General features: G+C 46.7%; 1 protein-coding gene across 21 annotated transcripts in view; it reads right to left on the bottom strand.

The window, feature by feature from the left end:
• ABLIM1 (actin binding LIM protein 1) overlaps positions 1 to 27,336 on the bottom strand; it is a 1,283,500-nt gene that overhangs the window by 516,089 nt on the left and 740,075 nt on the right. For all 21 annotated transcript variants that reach the window (XM_069611893.1, XM_069611883.1, XM_069611888.1 and 18 more), the window contains one exon: positions 13,597 to 13,703. In XM_069611893.1, coding sequence (XP_069467994.1) covers positions 13,597 to 13,703 — 107 coding nt within the window. The remainder of the gene's footprint in view (positions 1 to 13,596; positions 13,704 to 27,336) is intronic.

Here is a 27,336-nt window from a genome sequence, read left to right on the forward strand (position 1 = left end):
GTTAACAGCAAAAACCAGGTGCCGTTTAAAATCTGTGTCCTGTTCGGTCTGGCAACTGCTCTAAAGGTTAGCCAAGTTGAGTCAATATAGCCCAAAATGTCAGGGGGGTAGTGCTGAAGCCCAGTCAACTCAATGGTGTTGCGCTACTACTTGTGTTTAATGCCTTGCTTACTCCTAGCCCTATTCTTCCTCGTCCCAGTACTTATATACGAGGCAGTACGTGTGTTTGAGGCACTCTGCCTCATACAAAATTACTGGGAAGAGGTAGAGGTACATGGAGGTAATGCCTGATTTAGCTACCTGTAATCTTCATCACTCCTAGTCCCACTGTTCCTCATCCCAGTACTTACCTATGAGAGAAGGAGCCTCATACGAAAGCTCTGGGACAAGGAAGAGGGACACAGAGGTAATTCTGGGCCAAGGAGCTGATTGTGGAGGTTGGGAGGGAGAGTGGATGTGTGGGGGGCAGGATTGTGTGATAAATCATAATGGTTGTCCATGTCCAGGCTAAGCAGGCATGATATGTGGTATTAGTGGCTAGAGAGGCATTTTGATTTAGCCAGTCTAGTCATTCCTCAGTTTGGTATGACTTTCTTTTAACTGGACATTTCTGATAAAGTAGTCCTGCTAACTTTAATTACCTGGCTAGATTGGCATTTGGGTGCTGCCAGTCTAGCCATTTCTTACTGCGGCATTGTATATTTTTCTGGGCATCTGTGATAAAATGATATGATGTGATTCAAGTCATTTATAATGCGCCTGTACACAAGTGTACACAAGGGAGGGATGATAGAGGGAGGACAAGACAAACGATCTCACTAGGCCTTGTGTCATTGTGAGAACGAGAAGTGCAAGGGGAAAAGGGAGCAGGGAAGTGCAAGTGAGAGGGGAGGGGAAAACAGGGCAGCAATGCTCTCAGTAAGTGCAGCCAGGGCAGAGCAGCTATTGGTTGTGCAAGGAGAACAATGGACTGCAGGGTTACAGTTACAGCCCCTAAGTGCATGGTAGGCCCGGAGGCAGTGCAAGGGTGACCAATCAAGAAAGAGCCTGGACTCAGAGAGACTCTGAGGGTAGCCAAGCAGCCAGTCAGTACAGCAGACATGTAGGTCAGGTAGGTCAGCAGGGGGGGAGAGAGAGCGAAAGCAGCAGAGAAGAGGAAAGCTTTTAGCTGCTTCCGAAACTTCAGGTTGTCCTCCTCAAGTTTGAGAGGGGCAGGGAGGCCATTCCAGTTGGAGGCACCAGCAGAGGAGAGAGGTCTACCCCCACTCTCTGCCTGGAGAAATGTCTAAGCCTTAGAGAGTTGGAGGTAGCTGAGTGAAGGGTTAGAGAAAGAAGGTATTTTGGAAGAGAGCATTGGATTTAGTGTTGGCACTGGCCCCAGAAAGCCTTGTGGGCAATGCAAAGGTTCTTGAACTTGATCCTTGCAGCCAGTGGAGAGATTTCAGGGCTGGAGAAATACAATCCCAGGGCTTGAGGCCAAGGCTAAGTCTTGCAGTCCTGTTCTGGATTATTTGCAGATGAAGGAGACTAGAGGAAGACAGATTGAGAAAGTGGCTGTTGCAGTAGTCCAGCTTAGAGACAATGAACTTCTGGTGGAGAGTGAGAAAGGGAAGAGTCCCTTTGAGGAGGAGCAGCTGGTAGTGGGACTTCTTGGTGATGTCCGAGATGTTAGGAGAGAAAGAGAGTGTGGCGTTGAAGATGACACCAAGGTTTTTTGCCTTGCAGGAAGGCAAAGGAAGAGGGCCCAAGGTGGTCTGCTATAGTGAGAGAGGAAACACAGTGGCAAGGGTCCCAGTGAGAAGGATCTCTGTCTTACTGGCATTAAGGCAGAGATTGTTGGAGGCGCACCAATCCTGAATCGTGGATAGACAGTCAGGAATGAGCAAGAGAGGAGAGGAGGATGAGGGGAGCCTGAAGGAAAGCTGAGTCCTCCGCACAACACTGAAAGTTAGAGGATAAGGTAGAGATCAGGGAGGCCAAAGTGGCCAAGTAGAGGTTGAAAAACCAGCGTGAGAGGATAGAGCCCTGGGGAATGCCACAGGTAGAGAGAGGTGGCGGAGAGAATGGGACCACGATCGACCTGGGAGCGGAGTGGCGGTCCAAGTGGAAGTAGGTCAGTCACTCTAGGGTCTGATCTGTGATGCCCAGGTTCTCAGAGTCGATTGATCAGGATGGCGATGTTGACCCTGTCGAAAGCAGAGGAAAGATGAAGGATGAGAATAGAAGGAATGCTGGAATCAAGGTTACAGAGCAGCACAGGTGTTAAGGAGAGCAGTTTCCATGCCTCTGGCAGCTCTGAAGCCAGACTGATGGTCATGGAGACCACCAACAGATTCAGTGTGAAGAGTAAGCTGGGAGATGGCAAGCTTTTCCAAGAGTTTGCTCAGGAAAGGTGGAGATTGAGCGATAGTTTTCCAGCAGGTAGGATCAGCAGACTGCTTCTTGAGGAGTGGGTGCACAAGGGAGTGCTCAAAGGGAGAGGGGAACATTGCAGTGGCGAAAGAGTGATTACAGAAATCGGCCAAGGCTGGAGCGAGGGTGTCAATATGGGCTTTGATGGTTCTGGAGGAGCAGCGGAGCACCTGTTTGGACGACACTTTCATAGATCGGACTTGTCTAGAAACCTCGTCAGGTGTTGTCAGAGAGAAAGAGGAAAAAGGAGGAGGAGAGAAGAGATGGCCAAAATGGGCCGAGAGAGGAAGAGGACATAGAGGACAGGATGTCCTGAGATTTAGCAGAGAAATGAGAGGCCAGAGCTGTACAGAGGGCATGGGAGGGAACAGAAGAGGTATAGACCACAACAGGATTGACCAGTTCCTTGCAGATTTTAAAGAGTTTGGCCGTGTTGTTCGAGGCCATGGAGACACATGCTTTATTGTGTGCTCTCTTCTTGATGAGTGTTATTGCTTTGACTGGCATTTTGCTGAAAACAGTCTAGGTATGTCTAAATGTGGCCTGGCATTCTGTACTATAATGTTATTACGTGTTTACACTGGTCTACATTGTGCAGCCAGTTGGAAGCATTAATGTTCCTGTGCAATGTTGGTGACTTGCATGTATTGGATTGTGTTACCCTACAAAACAATTGCAAACACTCTGGCTTTATAGCCAATTTATCTCAGAAAGTGTGCTGTATATTGCATTAAAACACATATTTATATCTTTTTCCTAGTGCAGTGTGCGGCATACCCCTTCAGCAGCACGTTCATGCGTATTGTGCAAGCGTGACAGTCTAGGCCGGCCCAGAGTGTGGCGCAACCCGTGATTTGTTGCCGAGTTGGGGGGCCCCCTCAGCATGGCTCGCAGGGGGGCCCCCACATTTTGTGTTACGCCACTGTCAGGGACTGCGTCATATTTAGACCTGGGTGGCGGGAGGAGTGGCGTTAACAAACAAACACAATAAGAGCCGTGATACTTACGGGTTTGGGCGCTGTCAATAAATGCAATAAACAATAAGGGACTGTTCTGAAGGCTACGGGGCGAGGACGTCTAGGCAACGGATCCTTACACGGATTTATTTTATTGACTGTCCCCCATGTTTACAAGCAAAGTGTAAAGTCACTTAGTTATGTTACAAATGCTGACAGAAGGCCCCGGCCATGCACAATAGTTGCCCCAAATCCATGCTCCATAAACTAACTTTCGGGCATCATTTTCAAAGCTCGCTGCTCATCAAAAGTGCAGAGCTCATTCCCATGGCCATGCATGAGAATGACGCCAGTCCTGTTCTTGCTTTTAATTGTGCGACTTGGACATGTTTCCATTAGAAATTAAGAAAAACTACAAGTCACAGAATGCAAAGGAAATAAACAGGGCTGCATAACCATCTCACGCATGGCCAGGGCAATCTTGTGATCTCAGAGCGTTGTGTGCATTTTTTTAGCCTGTTTTATTTTTTTATTTTTTTTGCACTCCTGATCGGTGAACTTAATTGGTTTTGATGACCGAACCTGATAAATTCTTGCCTTTCATCCGGAAAATGAACGAAGAAACTGTGTTTAACAAGAACTTGCAAAGTCTGAAGAGTCCTGTCTAGAGAGGTAATGGGGCATAGATTGCGAGTGCTAGAGCTTTAGCCTCACAGTGTGTGCTATGCTTTCTTTTTGTATGCATTAGCACTCTGCACACTCACCGAGTCCAGGCTTCAGTGATGTGCACCAGGCATTTCAGTGGCACCTGCTCGCCGTTCATAGCCACTGCACATCAAAGATACATACGCTTTTAGGGCGCTCTTCTCACTGACGTCCTGAGGCACATTCACACCTGCCTTTGTTGTGGTTCTCTGTCCATTTGAACCCCGGGCAGACGCCCACTCGGCCCGCCCCTTGAAACGGTGCTAATTATATAACGTGTTACCTCCGCCTGCCTTCTTTTATTGCAATGTACTCTCGGGACTGAGACATACTGTACAAGGCTGCTGACACTAAAAACCCAAAGAGACATACTACACAGGATAACTGAGGCTGCTGACTCTGATAACCCAAGAGACATACTACACAAGATAACTGAGGCTGCAGACACTGATAACCCAGAGAGACATACTACACAGGGTAACTGAGGCTGCCGGCATAGATAATCCAAAGAGACATACTACACAGCGCAACTGAGGCGGCTGACACGGACAACCCAGAGACATACTACACAGGGTAACTGAAGCTGTCGACACTGATAACCCAGAGAGACATACTACACAGGGTAACAGAAGCTGCTGCACTGATAACCCAAAGAGACATACTATACAGGGCAAATGAGGCTGCTGATATTGATAGCCCAAAGCAGCATAATACACAGGGTAACTGAGGCTGCCGGCATAGATAATCCAAAGAGACATACTACACAGGGCAACTGAGGCGGCTGACACGGACAACCCAGAGACATACTACACAAGATAACTGAGGCTGCTGACACTGATAACCCAGAGAGCCATACTACACAGGGTAACTGAGGCTGCCAACACAGATAACCCAAAGAGACATACTACACTGAAGCTGCCGACACTGATTGCCCAAAGAGACATACTACACGGGGCAACTGAGGCTGCTGAGACTGATAGCCCAAATAGACATCCAACACAGGATAACTGAGACTGCCAACATGGACAACCCAGAGACATATTACACAGGGTAACTGAGGCTGCCAACACTGATAACCCAGAGAGACATACTACACAGGGAAACTGAGGCTGCTGACACTGATAGCCCAAAGCGGCATACTACACACAGAACTGAGGCTGCAAACACAGATAACCCAAAGAGACATACTACACTGAAGCTGTCGACAATGATAACCCAAAGAGACATATTACACAAGGTAACTGAGGCTGTGGGCACTGATAACCCCAAGATATATACTATAGAGAGTAACTGAAGCAGCTGACACTGATAACCTAAACAGACACACAACACAGGGTGAGTGAGGCTCTCAGCACTGATAATCCTAAGAGAAATACTGCACAGGCTAACTGTCGATGCTGACACTGATAACCCCAAGAGTTATATTACACTGGGTAACCGAGGCTGCCAACACTAATAAACCAATGAGACATACTTCACAGGGGAAATGGGCCCACTGACACTGATAACCCAAACAGACATACAACACAGGGTGAGTGAGGCTGCCAACACTGATAACCCTAAGAGACATACTACAACGCGTATCCGAGGCTGCTGACACTGATAACCACAAGAGACATACTACAGATGGTAACTGAAGCTGACGACACTGAAAACCAAAGAGACAGACTACACAGGGTAACTGTAGCTGCTGACACTGATAACCCAGAGACATACCGCAGAGGGCAACTGAGGCTGCTAACGGTGATAGACCAAAGAGGCATACTACACAGGTAACTGAGGTTGCCAACACTGATAGAGACATACTACACTGAAGCTGCTGACACTGATAACCCAAAGATACATACTACACAGGGGAACTGAGGCTATCCACACTGATAACACAAATATACATGCTGCACAGGGTGACTGAGGCTGCCGACACTGATGACCAAAAGAGACATACTACACAGGGGAACTGAAGCTGCCGACACTGATGACCGCAAGAGACATATTACACAGGATAACCGAGGCTGTCGACAGCTGTCGACACTGATAAAACAAAGATACATGCTGCACAGGGTGACTGAGGCTGTCGACATTGATAACCCCAGGAGATCAAGTACACACGGTAACTAGTGCCACTGGCACAGATACACCTAAGAGGCATGGTAAGCAGGGTAACTGAGGCCACTGACATTGATGAGACTAGGAGATTTCTTGAAGGACGGGTCACATAGCACATAGTTATCCACGAAAACTGTAAGAACTCAAAATGACCCAGCAGCAACCAAAAAGAAGTAACAACACTTCCAAAAGGGGTGAAAAAATGCATACTGCAAAACAAACCTGAAAAACGTATTCTCAGGATCATAAATTATCTTGTAAAGATCGGGAAAGGTGACGTAAGTACTTGAAGGCCGTGGGACGTGTGTCTCTTAAAAAGAATCAGACCCCTCCCTAAGGATAAGCAGCGTTACAGTCACTTTTATTCCAAAAGATAACAGGGCAAGACTCCCAACAAAAGCAACCCGTAAGTAAAAATCCTGCCAAGAGAAAATATGAAACCGACCCATCGGAGCCTGGTGTCCTGCTTCACAGCGCTATATGGATCTGTTTACATAAGACAGTGCTATGAGCCTCAGAAAGGAGCTCTAATATCAGTGCTGCCTGGTTTGAAAAGGGATATTAAGGCGAAAATCCACCTCATGAAGTCCACAAATCACTAGGTGCAAAGCATGGATTATAAACGTATTTTTGGGGTCCATGTATATTTTTAATCAACTCAAAAATATTCCCTTTGGGAATAGGAATTACTCACCCCACCCTCTAAAAAAATATTTTAATCCCAACTTCAAAAAAGCAACAGTTGCTTTGTCAAGGGGTGTTTTAAACAAGGCCTCAGTGCAGGGAACAGATTTGAGGACACACATATTGTTCATAAATCAAGTGGCAAAAGGCATAATTGGTTAAGACATTTCTTTTACATCTGGAATTAGTCTCTCAATCGCAGAAGACTGCTTAGAAATAACACTGGCAGGCCACTGATATTTTGATATTCCTGTGTGACACAGTTAGCCCAAACAGAGACCAGGAGGGCGTGTTTTGTGTTGGAAGTGTAAGCAGTGGGTGGGAATGACCATGCGTATTCAATAGGTGTATAGAAAAGCCGGAGACCAGTCAGAAGCTGCGAGTCCCTCTCCCTCCTAGCTGAATCGTCTGAAGTCCTCTGGACACCTTGGGGTCGTCCATCATCTCATTATAAGATCATCTGTTATGTACATTGTTGTACTGAGCCCTTCTTCTTGCAATACTGTATATTATGACTGTAAATACTTTTTATGTAACCTGCACATTTGAAAATGACTTGTACAACACACCCGGATACCTCCTGGATTGGTGCGCTTTATAAATCAATAAACAACCAAACATAAGTTTGAATCCTGATCCTGCGCTTAGAAACCAATATAAAAGAGCAATTATAATTATAATCTATGTGGGTGAAATGTCCAGGGGAGGGCAATGCTGAAGCCCTGTGTGGTTAGTAAGGCTGACAAAATGGCGTCGATCTTTCATTAGCCACCATCATGTGCACTCGTTTAAAAAAATATGCAGAAACCGCAGCTTTCCAATTCTGCATGTCAAGGTTGAAATGCTTTGCAAGCCCTGGTGTTTCATCTTGTGTCACTTTACATTCCTGTACAATATTTGTAGTTTTATTTATTCCACCAATATAAATGGGGGACTGCAAGTACCAGAATGCAAAGCAATGGAAGCCCCAAAGCCAGGGCTGGCTGATCCTCCCACACCGGAGAGTGGATAACTAAAGATCTCTGTAAACTCTCCTCTGGTTTATATTTTAAGTTGTACCGGCACACCCCAACATGAGCCCTGTTGGTAAAGACACACATGTTTTAATAGTGATCGAAGGCTGCATGCAGCTAGCCAATGATGAGTAAAACACATTGGGCCTCATTACGAGTTTGGAGGTAGCCGTGCCGTTTTTACCGGCATGGCTACCTCCAAACCCGGGGCCGGTCTGGAAAAATGGGAATTACCTAGCCATTCCGGCATTTGCGGGCACGGTAATGCCCATTTTCGGGACCCGGACCTGGTACGTCCCCATTCCCATTTGAGCCCCCATAGCGCTCAATGGGAATGGGTTTGGTTAATGACGGGACCATTGTTAGCATCCTGGTCTGCTCGCGGGTGCCACTCTGGACGTCTGGTCTGACCAGGCATCCAGAGCGGCACCCGCGAGCAAACTCGCAATGTTGCGGTGAGGTAACAACAGCGCCGGTAGCACTACCAGCACCGTTGTTGCCTCACCGCAACACTTGTAATGAGGCCCATTGAATCTTAAAGTAAGCATCTGTTCGAATAGAATTGGACTAGACCATGTTATTAGCAGGTTAAATGCACGGAAACCTGTTCACCTATACGTCTTTTCTGTAATTCACTCGCTTTTTAGGTTCTCTTCATGCCGCATTATAGTTCTTGTAGTTCTGCATTTATAATGTGAACACACTGCAAGTATTATACATGAATGCAAACATGATGCGCTTAAAGAAGCGAGACCTGCAGCCTATGAGATGTAAGCTTTCCCGTGAGCTGTTTCATGAGCATCTGTGTGATGTGTAAGAACTCAAGACCCATCTCTTCAAGGAGTCTCCCCTCCTCAACACCTAGGCCATCACGTCGCCCCTGTGCCACCTTACTCGCTAGACGCCACCAGAGCCATCTTAAGCACTTTTGGGGCCCTGGGCATGGACATCTTTGGGCCCCCCTTCCACCAAACCAAAGGAATTAAGGGATCAAGAATACTGGTATCGCCCTCCCACCCCCACCTGTCGCGCTCACAACCTATAGGTTGATATGCTGTCTCGCAGCATAATAAGCACGTTTCCTTCCTTTAAGTCCCCTTGCCCTCCCTTTAAGTCCCTTGAAGTACCCTTACCATCTTCATTCTTGCTCTAATCAGAATGATAAGCAAGAAGCATTTCAAGACCAACATTAGCAGTCTACATACAGGATACATTTGATCAATAACATCCAGGATGGTAGATGTAGTATTAATGCAGGATCACATGTACAATGTACATGTGACCCACAATAGACAGAGAACTCACATTAGCTGCCTCACAGAATGCAAAAGTGCTCATACATGGATAGAGACCACCAATTGGGAGGAAGGAGAACGCTACACATACCGTAGCATAGATACTAGAGGCAGATTAGACGCTACCAGGAAGGTGTCTTTATCCAGAAAGACTGAGATTAGAAGTGGGATATGGTTTTCAAATAGTGTTGCCATTAGATATCAAAGGAACAAAGGCCTGTGGTGTGGGATATAAATATGCTGACTGTTAAAGTGGAAGCAACCCTATAGCCAGTGAAACCATGAATAAGGCTTTTATGAAGGTCATACCATGAGAAGGAAATCACTCGGAAGGGCTGACAATTTTGAAAGGTTTAGGGACTGGCAATATTGAGTTGTTAGATTAAATGAGATGGCCAGGATCACACATTGGTTAAGGGGAGAAGGGGTGAAGCTGGAATTTGTGCAAACTCTACAATTTCTGCATTTTAACAATTTCTTTTCCAGTTCTTCCCATGAATTAAAACAATCGCATTTTATTTTAAAAGAAAACGGACTTGGAAAGTACACAAATCACATTACCAAACATGACCATTTTTAAACAAAATATTATAGAAGGCTGTTATGCAAAATGGGAATGATTCTAGCTTCATTCTCTCCATTATCAAGGGAAGTATATAAGAACCAACATACCAATCAGTGTGATTTAACACATTTAATCTGAGTTTGTCTTTAGTATTTTTAAAGCTTTAAATACTTCCAAAACAATGGCTTGTGACATTTTCATTTGTAAACGTGCATTAAAACGTTGATTTTACCAAAAAAGCTAACCATTTTTTGTGTCAAACAACCAGAACTTAAAATATGTTTGCATGAGGTCTGCAACATATGGTCTGCTCTCTTCTGTGTACCAACCATTCCACCCAAATGGCCTACATAAGAAGAAAGATCAAGTAGTGGGCTAAACGATACCAGCAACATGCAAGAAGGCAGACCTCACATAAGACAGCACAGTAATGTAAGATATATTAGATGATTTGACCAGGATCACTGTATCGTCTGCTGGCAAATCTAGGATACAAACATGAACGCTGTTGTTCCATAGTCTTGAATTTGGATACTTATTCACCTCTTTGACTAACAGTTTATGCCATTGTTGGTGGCAATTTCCTAGGTTTTACAACACCCCATCTGAATACCAATTTATAGACCTTCACCATAGGGATGATATGTTAGTTTTTATAGCAGCCCCTATCTGATAAAAGTACATTGCTGATAATAGCAGATGTTGTTCTGCAAAACAAAGTACATTTGCAGGCAGGTTTAGAAACTTCAAACATAGGAAAGGCTCAGCCAGCCTTGCTGGAATGTGATATTCTAATTGTGCATATGAACACATATCTCTGCAACTGGTGCTGCAAACACTGAGCTAACTTCTGGGCCATTGTGGCACTTATTTTATCAATATGCATTTCACCTTTGCCTATTGCACGTGATCAACATATTTCCCACAGGAAGGAAAGAATGCTACAGAGTGGTGCCATAAAAAAAACACAAACTATGTATACCACAGTGAACACAGGAAGCAATACATGATGAATTGATCAAGGCAGAATGCTGTTTCATCACCATCTGTATGATGTGTAAGCTTTCCTGTGAGCTGTTTCATCACCATCTGTATGATGTGTAAGCTTTCCTGTGAGCTTTTTCATCAGCATCTGTTCACCATCTGTATGATGTGTAAGCTTTCCTGTGAGCTGTTTCATCACCATCTGTATGATGTGTAAGCTTTCCTGTGAGCTGTTTCATCACCATCTGTATGATGTGTAAGCTTTCCTGTGAGCTGTTTCATCACCATCTGTTCACCATCTGTATGATGTGTAAGCTTTCCTGTGAGCTGTTTCATCACCATCTGTATGACGTCTAAGCTTTCCTGGGAGCTGTTTCATCACCATCTGTATGACGTCTAAGCTTTCCTGGGAGCTGTTTCATCACCATCTGTATGACGTCTAAGCTTTCCTGGGAGCTGTTTCATCACCATCTGTATGACGTCTAAGCTTTCCTGGGAGCTGTTTCATCACCATCTGTATGACGTCCAAGCTTTCCTGGGAGCTGTTTCATCACCATCTGTATGACGTCTAAGCTTTCCTGTGAGCTGTTTCATCACCATCTGTATGACGTGTAAGCTTTCCTGTGAGCTGTTTCATCACCATCTGTATGACGTCTAAGCTTTCCTGTGAGCTGTTTCATCACCATCTGTATGACGTGTAAGCTTTCCTGTGTGCTGTTTCATCACCATCTGTATGACGTGTAAGCTTTCCTGTGTGCTGTTTCATCACCATCTGTATGACGTGTAAGCTTTCCTGTGAGCTGTCTCATCACCATCTGTATGACGTGTAAGCTTTCCTGTGAGCTGTCTCATCACCATCTGTATGACGTGTAAGCTTTCCTGTGAGCTGTCTCATCACCATCTGTATGACGTCTAAGCTTTCCTGGGAGCTGTCTCATCACCATCTGTATGACGTCTAAGCTTTCCTGGGAGCTGTCTCATCACCATCTGTATGACGTGTAAGCTTTCCTGTGAGCTGTCTCATCACCATCTGTATGATCTGTAAGCTTTCCTGTGAGCTGTTTCATCACCATCTGTATGATGTGTAAGCTTTCCTGTGAGCTGTTTCATCACCATCTGTATGATGTGTAAGATTTCCTGGGAGCTGTTTCATCACCATCTGTATGATGTGTAAGCTTTCCTGTGAGCTGTTCCATCACCATCTGGTTTTCTCCAGTGATGTTAGATGAGAAAAGCAGGAAGTGGCGTGCTGGCATGATTAGACTTTGTGGTCTTTTGAATTTCTATTATTCGACTTAACATGCAGATAACTGCTGTGGGACTACAGGGGCACTGGGATGAACTGGAGCACCCTTTTAAATTGTCCTATATTCTCCCCAAAAATGGATGGCTTGCCCACCCTTGCTTTAACTAGGGATGGTGCGTGGCACTTTGGTCCTGAGGTCCAGATGCATCAATCTCACCAGTTATTGCCCTAATATTGGAAAATCATAGGCAGGTGTGTTCCATTCAAAGGCTAATGATCTACTTCTCAAAACACAAAAAGGCAAACTGCAAAGTAGGCATGAGAGTGCCAGCCCCGCACAAAGCTTTCTCTACATGCAGCACCGTTACTACTCATGATGGCCCGAAGATGCCTCCCTTGGCCCCCTCTCCTCCACCTACCTCTTTCAACCCGTCGTTCTCATCCTTTCAATCGTGCCAGTAAAGCAAAGAACCTTAAGGTCCCTCGTGAAAGGGCCAGCAACTTGGGCTGCCGGGCCGTTATCCGCGTTCCAGCCCGTGGAACGGGGACTTAACGCCATTAGAACACCGGTTTACCTAAGCGGTAATCCAGGGTGCTAAAAAAGAAGTCTTTTCAGTCATTGAGCAGGATGCCTCGAGCATCCCATTCAGTGACTGAAAGTACTGTGCTGAGATGTCCAACATGGAAAGGGAAGAGGGACTCCATAGAGAGCCCCTCTTCCCTGTCCACAGCAGCCGGAGAAGCTGGAAAGCTGCGGCGGCAGACTGAACCACTGCAACAAACAGGTAAGAGTGGTTGGGGAGGAGGGTGGGACATGAAAAGAAAAAATTAGATGGAGGTAAGGGGAAGATGGCCGATGGGGGAACCAGCGTTAGGCGGCTTGGAACGCGGGCTGAGATTGTAGGTATCAGTCCGTGTTTCATGCCACCTGATTGGCTGGATCCCCCGTGCCGGGTGCTAATGAAAAATAGGACCAACAGGACCTGTCTTCAAGGGCTCTCATCAGCTTTAGCAGGCCCGAGTGTGACAGGACCCAGCCAACTTAGAGCCATGGGCTACAACATACAGTAGGATTTTCCCAAAGGCAAACCAGTGGTACTTTTCTGAGAATGTTTCTGCTCTGCCTTAACCCATGCGCCGCATCAAGTGTAATAAAAGGTCCCTTTTTGCACCGTAGAAACAGTGGTATTCCAACTTTGTTATTGTGATCCTCTAACCCCTTGAGAAAAATATTGTTTCCAGGGCCCCAAAAGCTTTAACTGCTTATATGTTCTATTAAACACAGACACTGTAATCCATTGTTATAGAGCTTTGTGCCATCCCCTCCCCACACATCCCCGTGGACATCCTCCGGACCCCACTATGCAGCCAGACCCACAGTTTGAAGACCACTGTCCTAGAGTTCCCATGCCCAACTTCCAGAGTCACAGGGAAGTGCATACAATGGCAGAGCCTCCAGAAAAGGCCCAGCAAGTAGGCAGGTGTGGCAAAGGCTACTATAGGGTATGTGGTTTAGTCAGATTTCTGCTCCAAGTCAAACAAGATGGCTGCCAGACTGTAGCTCTGTTAGACACATGAACACCAGCACAAACCTACTGAAAAAGCATGAAAAAAATAAATAAGCACTTACAGCCAGAGGCGATGAGCTCTTTCGGGGACATGGGCTGCACGGCACAGTTCTGGCAGAGACAATCTCTTCCATTGAAGGTGACCCGATCTCCCGGCGGGAACGGATGTCTATGGAGAAAGGGGAGATAAAAGACATTTGAGCAAGGTTAGGCCGTGGCTCGGTTGTGTCGTCCTTTCACTCACGCCGCATCGATCAATATCTGAGGGAAACCGGAGCCAAATGTGTCTGAAATGCATGAGTGGCGGGTCGGGATGCGCCAGTCGCTGCAGAGAACGGAGTTTGGCTGCGTTTAATGGATACACTGAGGTTGGGGAGATTGGTCGCGCGCCTTCGCTAAGTGCTGCTGGCAATCTGCGGCTAAGGTTCAGCTGCGAAACAATTTGACTACCATGGGTGCCAGCACATAGTAAGCTTCTTTTGGGAAGGATGGCGCTAACGACATACTGAGACTTCCAATCAAAGGAAGAGCTCTGTGCCGTGATGCGTTACAGTGGGGAGGAGCTGGCCGGTCTATGTCGATCATCTGGCCAACTCGTCTTCATGAATCTGCACTTCTCACTTTTCCCTGACCTTACTTTAATGTGGAGGTGCCCCAAATCCCTGTTCTCTTCCCAGTGTCTTCCTCCTTCATGAAACACCCCCTAACACATATTCCTGCCACCAACTCAATTTTTTTGTTACCAATGAATTCCTGTTAACAAACTGCCCTTTTGGGAACCTGTCCTAAAAATCTGATTCGTTAATATGTCATTAGTAGATCAGCAGCATCTATATCTCCACCCACAGACCGACAAGAACCCCAACATCTAGCAATAACTTATGTCTGGAACCCAAACATTCATAAATTAAATATGGTGGGTAGCCTTTTCATACAGCTCAATGAAACTCTGGAACTCACTCCCCAAAGGAATACGCACAAAAGATGAACACCTGACCTTGCGGAAATTACTAAAAACCTGGCTCTTTGATTTGCCATCCTAAAAAGCCATACCATAGTCCAAGAGACCCGTGCCACCTCTTTACAAAGAGGTACACCACTAGGTATTGGATTCGGGACACCAAGTTCAAGTCAACCAAGTAGGTTAGCCTTGAGCAAAACAAGACAGAACACTGTTAACACCTCACAATGGACTTTAGCCTAAACGCCAAATACTCGACGCAAACAATGTGACATTAGCACAGGGATCATCCTGTATCTACCATTAACCGTACTAAAACTCTCCTTACTCCTGCAAGCACACATCACACCGAGCAGATATGACACCACACATGAATACCACAACACTATCTTATTCACTGGACAGCAAAAATTTAATAAAGAGGACGGGCTGTTTCCGGGCTCGTCAGTCAATTGGAACACACTCAAGAACAACCCCAACAACACTCAATAATAACCCCAACGACACTCAATAACAACCCCAGCGACACTCAATAATAACCCCAACGACACTCAATAACAACTCCAATGCACAGGCACATAAACCATGCAGACTCAAACACCTGAATGTCCACCGACCCAGAACACCTAGAAGGAAACCCTAGACCCAGTGATCGTTTTTTCCGAACTGAACCTACCAACAGAAAAGCAAAGCTTTAGTGTGCTCTCCCACTCCTCCCAATAGTAACACCCACCCCTCCACTTTTTCTTTTCAGATCCACCACAGCACCTGGAGACCACGAAAATGGCGGCGGCATGCAGTATAAATCACATTAACATAACATAACTTAACATTCCCAGCTGATGGGCAATCTCCGAGATCGGGCATACCAGTATCTCTGTGCCCCGTGCCTTCCCAACGCCTCCGTGGGCCGGAAGTGGATGCGCCCTCTACCCATAAGGCCCCATTTGCTTCCTGGAATCCCAAGAAAAAGGTGCGCATGCTCATGAAGAAGAGGATTGGTGTCAACCAATGTTCAGTGCCAAAGGAAACAGTGGAGGAGCCCGTCAGAGGAGACACAGAGGAGAGATGTATAGGAAGGGAGTGAAGGAGTGGAAGTCGGAGAAGAGATAGAAGTGAGAGGGGCTGGAGAGGAGGATCCAGAGGAATTGATATTGATATTGATATTTTATTTCTATCACGCTCGTACACAAGTGTTTCAGAGCGCGACAAGGCAAGGGAGGGGAACAGAGGAGAACAAAACAGCGATCTTACTAGGCCCCGTGACATTGAGAATGCGCAAGTGCATGGGAGAGGGGGAGGGGGAAAGTGCGTGGACGGGGGGAGAAGTGGAAAGTGCGAAGCAGAGGAGAAACAGATAAATAACAATAAATAAATAATAAAGGCAACAAACAGTGGTAGTGCAGCCAGCAATTTGCAAGTGCTAGGTTTAAGGCAGCAGACAGGGTAGGTCTGGTAAGTGCAGAAAGAAAAAGCGGGGGCTGTATGGGTACAGATACAGACCCCAGTACAAGGGGGGCCCGGAGGCAGTGCAGGAGGGTGGCAGGGTGAGCATGTACCTGGCCTCGGAGGGCAGAGTGTTGCCAAGTGCACGGTGCCAAGAGAGAACAGATCCGCTGGGGATAGGGGGAGCGAAGGCAGAAGCAAAGAGGAAGGTCTTGAGGTGCTTCCGGAACCGGAGATGGTTCTCCTCAAGTTTTAGAGTGGCAGGGAGGCTGCTCCAGAGGGAGGCCTGTAAGAGGATTCAATTCAGCACTACAGCTAAGTTAACGCCTAGTCTAGAATACTGAATGAAAACCCTTATTGATATATCTTTAGGTCCAGTTCATGCGTTCTGGATGACTACCCCTATATAACACCCCTCTCTTGGAATCCTCCTGACCCCACTGAGCCAAGAAGTAGTTCTGTTTTGCAAGTTAAAAGGGTTTATTTGATACTTTAAACAATAGATATATATCACACTTTATAATAAGTTAATAATTGAATAGCACACTTAATCTGATATGATAAAGATCAACAACGGAGAATCTGGCACTAGCACACTTCTTTATAATTACTAAGGAGTTGAGATGAAATGGATAAGGGAGCACACTGGTAAATAGGTACAGAAGGATAATGTGGTAGAGAATGCTTTATAGGGTTCAAGGAAATGCAAGGTTGAATGAATGAAATGCAGTATAGAAAATACTCAATATGATTTCCACAAAACAATGTAATCACTTTTCTCTGGCTATTCACTCCCCCCCTCTTTATGCAATGCAATGGAATGGGAGGAGAGCACACAGTTCTCAGAAATGCAATCAATGTAATCAGTTCAATCCAGCAAGCTTAGACAACAGAAAACAGATAGGAGTTTTGAAAACATAAGCCCAAATGCTTTGATATGTGCTAGCAATGGATGAGAAATATGCTGGAAATGCTTTTTAATTCCCTTTCAGAGGTTCAGGGTGAGTGGTATCTAGTTAATATTAGTCCAGGCTCACACTAGCAATGAGGCAGGGATAGTTAGCAGGTTAAACGAATTTCTGGCAAATGGAAGGCAAGCAGCAGCAGTTTTTACATGTGAAGAAATTTGCAAATCGCGGCAAAATTCGCGGATGCGTGTTCCGCGATTGCGGTAAAACTATAAGGGGTAGGAATGCGGTTCTAGGTGCGATTCAAAGCTAAGATTCTAAGCTTTCAAATAAAAGTTATTGCAAGTCTCTAGCACAAACGGTTGCGGAGATATGAGCGATTTTGTGAAGGTCGTTTTTCAGATTTGAAATTTTAAAGTTCAAAAAGACAAGTGCAGCTTGCGACTAGAAAATGACAAGTGACAGCTTTACAAATGACAGGTGACAGGAGGCAGTTCTACTTAGATTAAATAGATTGAATTATATTATTTTAACTAGGAGATTGGTTCTGCACAGTTTTCTAGGTACTCACACTATATTCTTGAGTGAAATGGGCCTCGCCACGGATCTGGTCAGGGTTTTAGACTGGACTCTGGTCTGGTCTGGCCTCTGCACTTCACAGTGATCTGGGTCAGCTCTCTCTGCTGGTCTGGGTCTCTCTGGGTACAGCACTGCTTTCTCTCTGGTCTGGTCTCTTAGTTCTGGATAGATTGAAGTCTCTAGTTTGGCTTTCTGGAGGTTGATGGAGGTAAGTATGGATTTTTCCGGCAGAGCGTCCCGCTGCAGATGGATTTTGAAGGTCTCTATCTGTCCTGTCTGTCTGCTTTTATGTGTTTAGAATGTGGGTGTGTTCTAGCATCACTGACCCTACCGCTCTCTCAGCTTCTAATTGGTCAAACTTCCATTTATCATTTGATTGGGGAATGAACTGTGAGTCAGAGGGATGTCATTTTATGGCTTGCAGATAGGACACTCCTCTGTCAGATTGCACACATTCTATATTTGATAATAAAAGACATATTTCACAGTTACACAGTTGCTTGAAATTACATATACATGGTGTGGCTGAATTTAGCCATGTCTCTGTCCAAATCTGCTGTTTCTAGGAGCTTGCATTCAAAAATGGCAACTTCTAGCACTTTTTCATGTGCTGAACAACATTGGATCTTCATTAAATTTTATACTACTGTTCCTCACATATCTACCCACATACCAATGCATTTTCGTTTGTCTAGCTGAAACAGGGAGTCTGTAATATTAATAAACAATGGGGTTTTGCCCCAGAACATCACACAAATTCGAGTTTAGGCTTGAATTAAAGGTACATTTTTTAAATTAAAGCTCTCAAAGTTATACATTTCTGTCATTTGATTACAAAGAGTTATCAGTGTTTTTGTAAAATATATATTTTTCTTTCAATTCAGTTCTCAGAGTGTTGGAGTCCGCCTCCAAGACTGGGGTGGGTCAGTCACAGATCTCTGCTGGCTGGCAGATCTTTGTTGACAGCAAACATCCAGAATTAACATATTCCTTTCAGAGGAAAGGGTCCTTTGTGTGGTGTCTGGCAAGCTCACATCAGGAGGCCAGGGGGCCACTTTGCATTTAATTAACAGAACCCTGTTATTTCCTGGCTTCTTATGTTGAGTTCTGAAGTGTCAAGAGTTCTCAGGACATGCAACCCCTTTGAACCTTTGATGAAATAAGACCCCTTTCTTTGCACTCATGCAGTTTGCAATACAGTTCTCCTGTCAGAGTTTAGACCGCTAGCGCCACCATCAGGATTTTGTGGTTACTGCATCCATCCTTGGGATTTTTTCTTTTAGATTGATTCCTTTCAGCAAGTGATATTATATGGAGTAGATTGTCCATGTTCAGGACATGGCATTGGTGTGTTTCTGCAGTAAAGTAATTCTGTGCCCATGATTTTGCCATATTTGACATTCAAGAAAAATGAATTCCCAACAGTATGGGTTTGTTTTTGGCAATCAGCCTTGCATCTCTGAACTCACAATATAGGCAAAATGGGATTTTCCTGTGCATTTTCTGGGGAGCTCTGGCCATTATGATGTTTTCAATGCCAGTACTGCACAGTTTTGAGGTAGGGCCCGGATGCATGGGTAAATACATCCCACAAGCCCCCCTTCTTGCGGTGGCCATCTGATCCTTCACTAATGGGACCCGCAAGATCTGGGATGTAGTTCTCATCTTCTTCCGATAAATGGCACAGTTCAGCATCTTTTCCTCCATCCGGTCGGATCGATCGGTTCTCCTCGCCGGTCCTGATGGGAATATTGGGCGGTCCACTGGGCCCATTGGATCTTCGTTCCCGGTCTCCGGATCGTCCTTCTTGGTCATTCTCAAGGTCTTCTTTCTCCTAGGACGACAAAGGAAGAGCGGCAATACCTACTCATAGACGTTTTTCCACCACTGTTGAGATGGTGGGATAGCATATGCATTTCATCATGACGAAACATTACATTCTTATTTTGATAAAAAACAGTATAACTAAGAGACAGTTTCATGCAAATCACAATATTTTAGAGACTAGATGTGGTATGTTTTATGATTGGAACTGAATTAGTCTGAGACAGTACCCGCTAGGATTCCAGAGGATTCCTCCAGTTGTTGCAGAGTGTGCCTGGGATGGCAACACTTCAACTGGTTTATGTGGACCCACTTGTCTTCCCCCTCTGCCGAACCGCCTTTGGGGATGCGGATCTTGTAGGCCACAGGGGAGATCTTGTCGATGATCTAAAAGGGTCCTTTCCAGGTAGGCAAAAATTTGCGCTGCTTGGCCTGGTTCCTTTGGAAGTTGTATAGATAGACCCGGTCTCCCACCTGATATTCCTTCCTGGAAGTTTTCAGGTCATAATGGGTCTTCATGCTATCAGCTGATCTTTCTAGATTCCGCTGAGCATAAGCAAAAGCATGTTGGAGGTGTTTCCTTAAATTCTCTACATACTCATGAGTAGTGGAGGCATTTATCAGTGTCTGCTCTTGGGTCCTGTAGAGCAAATGCTGAGGAAGCACCATCTTGCGCCCAGTCATCAACTCAAATGGTGACATTTTGGTTGCAGATGAAGGGGTAGATCTGATGGCCATTAGGACCAGAGGTAATCGGATATCCCAACTTGGCCCAGAATCTGCCACAAACTTCTTAAATATGCTCACAATTGTCCGGTTATATCTCTCTACTGCCCCAGAAGAAGCTGGCCGATAAGCAATATGCAACTTCCTTTTGACCCCCAGTATCTCCCACATCTTTGTCATTACTTCACTGGTGAAGTGGCTACCTCTGTCTGACTCAATCCTTTGAGGTAGACCAAAACGGGAAAAGATGTGGTTAATCATCAAGGCAGCTGCAGTTTCTGCCTTGCATTTTGGGGCTGGGAGACATTCCACCCACTTGGTAAACAAGCATGTGACGGTCAACATGTACTTATTCCCCCTAGCCGAGCGAATCACAGGGCCTACAAAGTCGATTTGTAAATCTGACCATGGCAGGGTCATCCCCCTCTTTTGTAAAGGCGCCCGGTGTGTGAGGGATGTCGGATGAAATTGTGCACACACAAGACAACCCTTCAAATATTGGTTGAGGTCCTGGCCCATGTGTGGCCAGTATGCAACCTCTCTTAAGATTTCCAGTGTTGTGTGAAACCCCCTATGACCGGCGGTGGCCGCATCATGGGCGTGACTTAACATCAGGCTTCGGAATGAGGTAGGAACCACCCACTGATCGTGGCCAGCTTTGGATTTCCTTACCAACAAACGGTCTTGGATTCGGAACATTTTTGGACATTTCATCAACACTCTTAGGTCCTCTTTCCCAATGTAATCGGTATCCGTCAGGGGAAAGTTCTCAGGGTCCTCAAGGTGCTGGTAAAATTTACCAATTATCGGATCCCCCTTCTGAGCAGTAATCAAATCAGCATCAGGGGTCTCCTTACTCCATTGTGCAATTGAGAGGTCGTTGTGAGCATTTGTCTGGGACCTAGTGATAGCGGTGACCTGGATTTCCCCCAACAGGGACTCAATCTCAATTAGATCCCCTTGGATGGCTCCGGTTTTGGCCAGCTGATCAGCTAAGTCATTTCCAGTTTTGTCTGGTCCCTCTACTTTGGAATGACCCTTGATCTTCTTCCAATAGATGGTCATCCCATTCGAGGTGACCAGATCATCAATGTTTTGGATCAACTTCCCATGTTTCAAGGGTTTGTTGTTAGCACATAACATGCCTCTGGTTTTCCAATTAACCAGGTGCTCCACGAACCCGTTCCGTACATAATCTGAATCTGTGATTATGACCAGTTCGTGGAGTTGATGCTGGACAGCAGTGAGGATGGCCTGATGCACAGCCATCAATTCTGCCACCTGACTACTTCGGGGACCAATTTTGTATCCAGCGGAGGGTTCTGGGGACTCATTCACCCATGCATTCCCTACGCCGGCCACCAGTTCTTTCTCCCCGTTGTTGTCAACATGGTAAGAGCATCCATCCACATACACAGTGGGCATTCCCTCACACTTGTCTTCTTCAAAGACTTTGTGTGGGGAATTAAGGTATGCCTCCATGTTGTCCTTGATTTTCAGACTTTCGTCCTCGAGACAGTTTTCTCTGGCACAATCATGCAAGTCAGCCAGACCTTGCGCGAGGGGACTCTTCTTGTTTTGGCCATATCTGACCTCCACAGGAAAGCCTTGCATTGACAGAATCCAGGAAGTAATTCGGGAATTACTCACATTTCCGGCCCGGATTCTGTCACCTTGGAGATATTGCAGAGGCTGGTGTGGAGTCTCCACTATGATGTGTTCCCCCTGGATAAACGGGCGGTAATTCTTCAATGCCCACACCGTTGCCAGGAGTGCCTTCTCACAATCGTTGAATTTTTCCTCCACAGAGGATAAAGTTTTGCTCGCATAGGAGATTACTTTATTGACCTTGTCATGCTTTTGATATAATACTGCCGTCAAGCACGTATTAGAGAACCCTGTCTCCAGGAAGAACTCCTTGTTTCTGACCGGGTAAGCTAGGCAAGGCGCTTGTGAGAGGCTTCTCTTGAGTTGTCTTACTGCCTCGGATTGTTCTGGACCCCATTCCCACTTGACCCCCCCCTTCAGGAGATGAATCAGGGGTCTGGTGATCTCTGCGTAGCCCTCAATGAACTTTCTGCTGTAATTAGTCAGTCCAAGGAGGCTCCTTAGTTCCCGCAGAGTTGTGGGGTCTTTCAGTTTCTGAAGTGCTTCCACTTTCTTTTCCTGGGGACAGAGACCCTGAGGAGTAATCTCATGCCCCAAGAAATTAACACGGGTTCTACACCACTGTGCTTTCTGAAAGGAAAGTTTTGCTCCGGCGGCCCTCAACTGTGTCAGAACATAACGGATCTCCGCGATGTGTTCCTCCACAGATGAACTTTTGATGAGGACATCATCTACATAAGCCAGGTTACCCCTCGCACCCAGGTCGGGCATGGCCTTATGTAGGAAAATGTTGAATTCATTGCCGGAGTTGAGGTATCCGAAGGGAGTCCGGGTCCATGTGTACTGCTGGCCCCCAAAGGTAAAAGCCAGCTTGTATTGGTCCTCCCTACTGACAGGCACAGTCCAGTATCCATTGGTCAGGTCTATTGCAGTGAATACCTGTGACCCCTGGATCTGGGCCAGCCCTTGGTCAATGTAGGGCAGAGGCCATCGGGAAGTATGGACCCGTTTGTTGAGCTCCCTGAGGTCGGCGCAGAGTCTCCACTGGCCGTTTGGCTTCAATATTCCCAGCACCGGATTATTGAAGGTGCTGTGGACTGGACGGATTATTCCCCGGGACTCAAGGTTCTTAATTATTTCAGTAAGGGACTCCATTGATGCGAGAGGCAAGCGATATTGCTTCACAAACACAGGAGTCATGCCAGGGTCCGTGGGGATTGTTGTTGTGTGGATGTCAGTGCGACCACAGTCATATGAGTCTACCGCAAAGAGATCTTGGAAATCCAAGAAAACTTGTTTCAACTTTTGCTTTTGTTCCAGAGTCACACAGGCATCAGCTAGGTTGACTCTCTCTTCCACCATCTGCCTGAAGCCTGGAAAAACATCTGGTTTGGCTATCTCCGCGGCCTCCTCCAGCTGGGTGGAGAAGTCCCTGGTCAGAGTGCTGATTTGGACCGGAGGCTTCAGGTGGGAAAGGCAGCCTTCATGTACCTGGAAAATCACCTCATCCCTCCTGAAGTCACACGTCACATCTTCCTTACCATAGGGGCAGGAAGTGTACACCAGGAAGTTCCCCCCATGCCGGGTGAAAATCCTGTCTGGTGTTGTATTGTCCTCACTGTCACTGTCAAAACAGTCCTTGGGGATTGGTCCTAACAGTTCATTTCTAAGATCAATGGAGAAATGTCGGTCATCAACCGCCATTCCAATAATGGTGCCTGCGGCTAGAGTAATACTCTTTAAGTCGCTGTTATCCACCTCTATTGGAATGGTGTCATGTTCTATGTTGACTAATGGTGTTGGGTTTACCCCCAACCCTTGCTGTTGGAAAGAAGCATTTAGATGTATGTAAGCATCAGGGTTTTTCAACTCTTGTCCCCTTTTAACTTTCACTTCCAGGGAGAATTGTCGGGTCCTTTCTGGGATGGTGACTTCCTCTTTAACCTGAATTTCAACTGCATAAGGTAGCAATTGAGCTGACCTAAATGCTTTTTCTGGATCATCAAAGCCCATGGGATTATCCGCTAATCGGGACCAAGCTTTGAAGTTTATTAGGTCCAAACTAATGGCAAAGCGATTGAGAATGTCACTGCCTAAGTAAAAGGCGGCAGGGACGTCTCGCACGACCCAACAATTGTGGACTATGCTCTTGTTGCCAATGGAGATTTTGAGCATACACCTGCTTGGCAGGAGATGTTTGGGATTAGGTGCTTCCAGGTCCATTTCCCATTTGTCTATCAGTTTGAAGGTGGGAATGGCTGGATCTTTTGGGAGTTGGCGGAACATGGCTTCGCTGATGAAGCTCTTACCGTTGTTCACACACACTCGAGCGAGAACAGAGTCCTTCCCATCATTTAACTGAACAGGGATGAACAACTGCTCTCCAATTTGCTGAATATCAGCCAGGCTCTGAGCTGATTTCACATCTTTCTGGACTATAGGAGTGGGAGTTTCAGATTGTGGATTGGTATAGAATTTCAGAGTGTTTCCTTCCAGCGTGGAGTACCACTTTAGACTGGAAGGAAGGTTGATTTTCAGAAATAGAGAGGACCCCCCATCACTAGTCTGTTGTCCTACTGCTATTACTGTCACGTCTGGAATCTGGTTGTTCTGGAAGTGAAATTCTACTTGGTCAGATTTTTGTTCAACCATGTGGCAGGTGCCGTTTAAACTAACATGGTTGACACTCTGTTTTAATTTTATTGGTCGGCTAGTCTGGGTCCAGAGGACCTTGTTTACACAATCTATTAGGGGTGACAACCTTCTCAGGAGGTCATTCCCTAGTAAACAAGGGGTGCCCTCTGGGGTCACAACTATGACCGGGTGTTTCAACTTATGTCGCCCAATTTTAATGTCCAAATCTGCCGTCCCCTCGACGGGAATTTCCTTCCCGTCAAAGTTCTGGAGTTGTCCAGGAAGAGAGGTGAGAGGAATTTGGTAATTCTCTCCCCTTCCTGCATTCAGTTCGTCAAAGGCCCTTCTGGACTGAAGGGTAGCTTGAGATCCAGTGTCCACCAGTGCCAAAATTGTACCCTGTCCCTGTACTTGTACCGGGGCATAATATCTTCCCTCCTTCTCCTCAAGGGGGCACAGATAATGTACATTTTTGGACAACTGGTGGGCTAATTTTCTGGTTTTGGACATCGCTAGCGAAGAGATTTGGGCAGAATTCTGTGGAGAGCCTTGGGAATCTGAAATTAAAATTTGGCAACTGGAGATCAGAGCCATTGTGGGTTCCCCTGGCTCCGGTTCCGGGCCGCCCCCCCCTTTTTGGAGGCAGTCACCAGGATGGGTTTGAACCAGGGGATTTTCTTGCTGTTGGTTCTGGGATGAGATGGTGGGCGGCGGTAGCTCAGTCTCCACATCTCCCCAGTCTGGATTTGCATCCCTAGGGACCCATTTTTCTTTGGGAGGAGTTCCCCCCTCTCTGAAGGAGAAGATCCTTTTCCCAGGATCCTCTGAGGATCCCTCTCCCTCAAATTGGAAGATCTGTACCTCCTCCTCAAACTGAGTCTGTTTGGGTCTTTTGTTTCTCCTACCCCCCCTCTGCTCCTTAGGAGGCAGACTTTCAGGGGCAAGAGATTTTGTTTCCGGTTCCTGGGTTTCCAGGGGCTGTTTACAAGTGAGGAAGGAAGCTTCCTCCAAGGCTTTACACCCCCCTTCCCCTTGTGCCTCCTCCCTGGGAACCGGTGAGTTATCGGGGTGCTGCCCCCGTCATTGTTCTGGAGCACCAGGTCCAGAGTTGGGTGTGTTCTGCGCCGGCATGCTGATCTGAGGGTTCTGCTGAGCCCTCAGTATGTGACCCATATCCCGCGCCATGTTTTGAACCTGGCGCTCTAACTGGGAAACCCGCTCAGGCTGATACGGGGCCCTGTTTTCTCCCCTGGGCTGATCCCGGGAAGGGTAGCTGTCCCTCCTCTGGTAATACCCCGGGTTGGGAAGATTTGGGTACCCCTCCACCCTTGGCCTCCCCTCTCCCGGATTCAGTGGTCTGGGCTCAGGGAATTGGGGAAAGAAGGATGGATGGTTTTGGGGCTGAAAGTCGGGTGGATATCTGGGGGAAAAGTTCTGCCCAGGGTTTGGTAAATTTCTGCCCTCCTGTGGGAAGTTTGGAGGGAAGTTCCCTGGGTTAGGTGCTTGTCTGGATCCCCCCCCTTGGGCTGGAGGAGTCCACACATAACCCAGGATGGGTCGATTTCCCTTGTAACGGGGACTTACATAATCAGGAGAGCGAGGGACCCCATTTGTGGGGCTGCCTCCTTGGCTCCCTGTCTGTGACTGACCCGAGGACCTCCTGGGCCTAGCATTATTAGGTGCAGGCAGGTTTTTAGGCCCCCCCATCTCCAAATCCAAAACGGGGGTGACCTTTACCTCTGCCACCTTGGCAGCAGCAGGGGTGCTGTTGGCTTTGGGGTTTTTCTGGGCATTACTTTTGCTATCTATCGGTTTCTGCACCTCATAGATCCGGGTAGCCTGTTCAATGACCCAGTCTAAAGATCTTTTCTCGTGAAAATCCCTCACAAGCTGGGTCATGATATATTTGGGCAAGGCATGGAAAAACGTATTTATAAATTCCCTGCTATCCGTGCGCACCCTTCTTGTGGTCTGTGCAAAAGCACGCTTTAACTCCTGCACAAATTCTTGTGGGGCCTGATCCTCCCCACATTGCAAATTGTAGGCTGCCTTGCGAGCCTCTTGAGGGTTTCTGTGAACAGAAAAATGTTTCAGGATGGCCGCCTTATAGGTGGACCATCTTAAATGATTTTGGTCCTCCAGCCCCGCAAAGAAACTGGAGTATTCCGGGGAGAAGGTCCACTTTACATATTGAATACAGCTTTGGCTGTCCTTCAAATGGAAAGTCTCCATCATTTGTTCAAACAACTCTAAGTGCTCCCAAACAGAATACTTAGCGTTCTTATGGTAAGGCGTGATGACGCTCCTGATCGCCTTAATCTGCTTTAAGGGGTCCTTGAGCAAGGCCCTTTTTGCCTTATTGGCCTTTTTGGTTCGGGTAACCCTTGTCCATTCTTCCTCGGACTCAGAGGCACTGCTCCCAGAGGTTCCCGTCTGTTCTTCCAGGTTTTCCCGGATTCTGCGAGCCTGGGAATGGCTGGCAGAATGTGGGGACCTGGTCTCCTGTGTCCTGCGCAGTTCAGAGGAGTCTTCAGATTCCTCCTTGCTGCCAGGATTTGATGGGTACCCCCTCCACTGACCTAACTGGGCAGAGGTTTTCAGGATGCCCTTAATGGGCCTACTCTCCTGGGGTTCCCCATTGAACTGTACTGTACTTGGGTGCCCATACCCGGATTCCCACCCCTCCATTCCTGAGTGGTACTGGCCTATGAGCCCCATACTCTTAGCTGCATAGTAATCTGCCATCCCTGCAGCCCTGTGCTCATGTGCGCCAGGGGACATGGGGGTGGCAGAGTCCAGGGACTGAGAGGTATGAGGGCCTCTGGTACTAGTGCTCCTGAGGTTATGCTCCGGAGTTTCACTTTCCCAGCGAACCTCATCTCTATCCGCCCCTGCTCCCTGTTGCAATGCAAGAGCCTGCATTTGTGCTTTCAGTTCCTCTGTTAAGGCCTTACTCGACTCTATCAGTTTCTCCTGCATCGCTACCTGTTGCTGGAGCCTCTCATTGTGCTGGCAGAGAGCCTCATTTTCCCTCTGTGCTTCCTGGTTGGTCCTGGAGAACTGGGCCAGTCTTTGCTGCAGGAGGGTTACCTCCTGAGCTGTGTTCCTATTGGCCT

The sequence above is a fragment of the Ambystoma mexicanum genome, chromosome 8 (genome assembly GCF_040938575.1).
Source record: "Ambystoma mexicanum isolate Mex_15411 chromosome 8, UKY_AmexF1_1, whole genome shotgun sequence".
NCBI lineage: Eukaryota > Metazoa > Chordata > Amphibia > Caudata > Ambystomatidae > Ambystoma > Ambystoma mexicanum.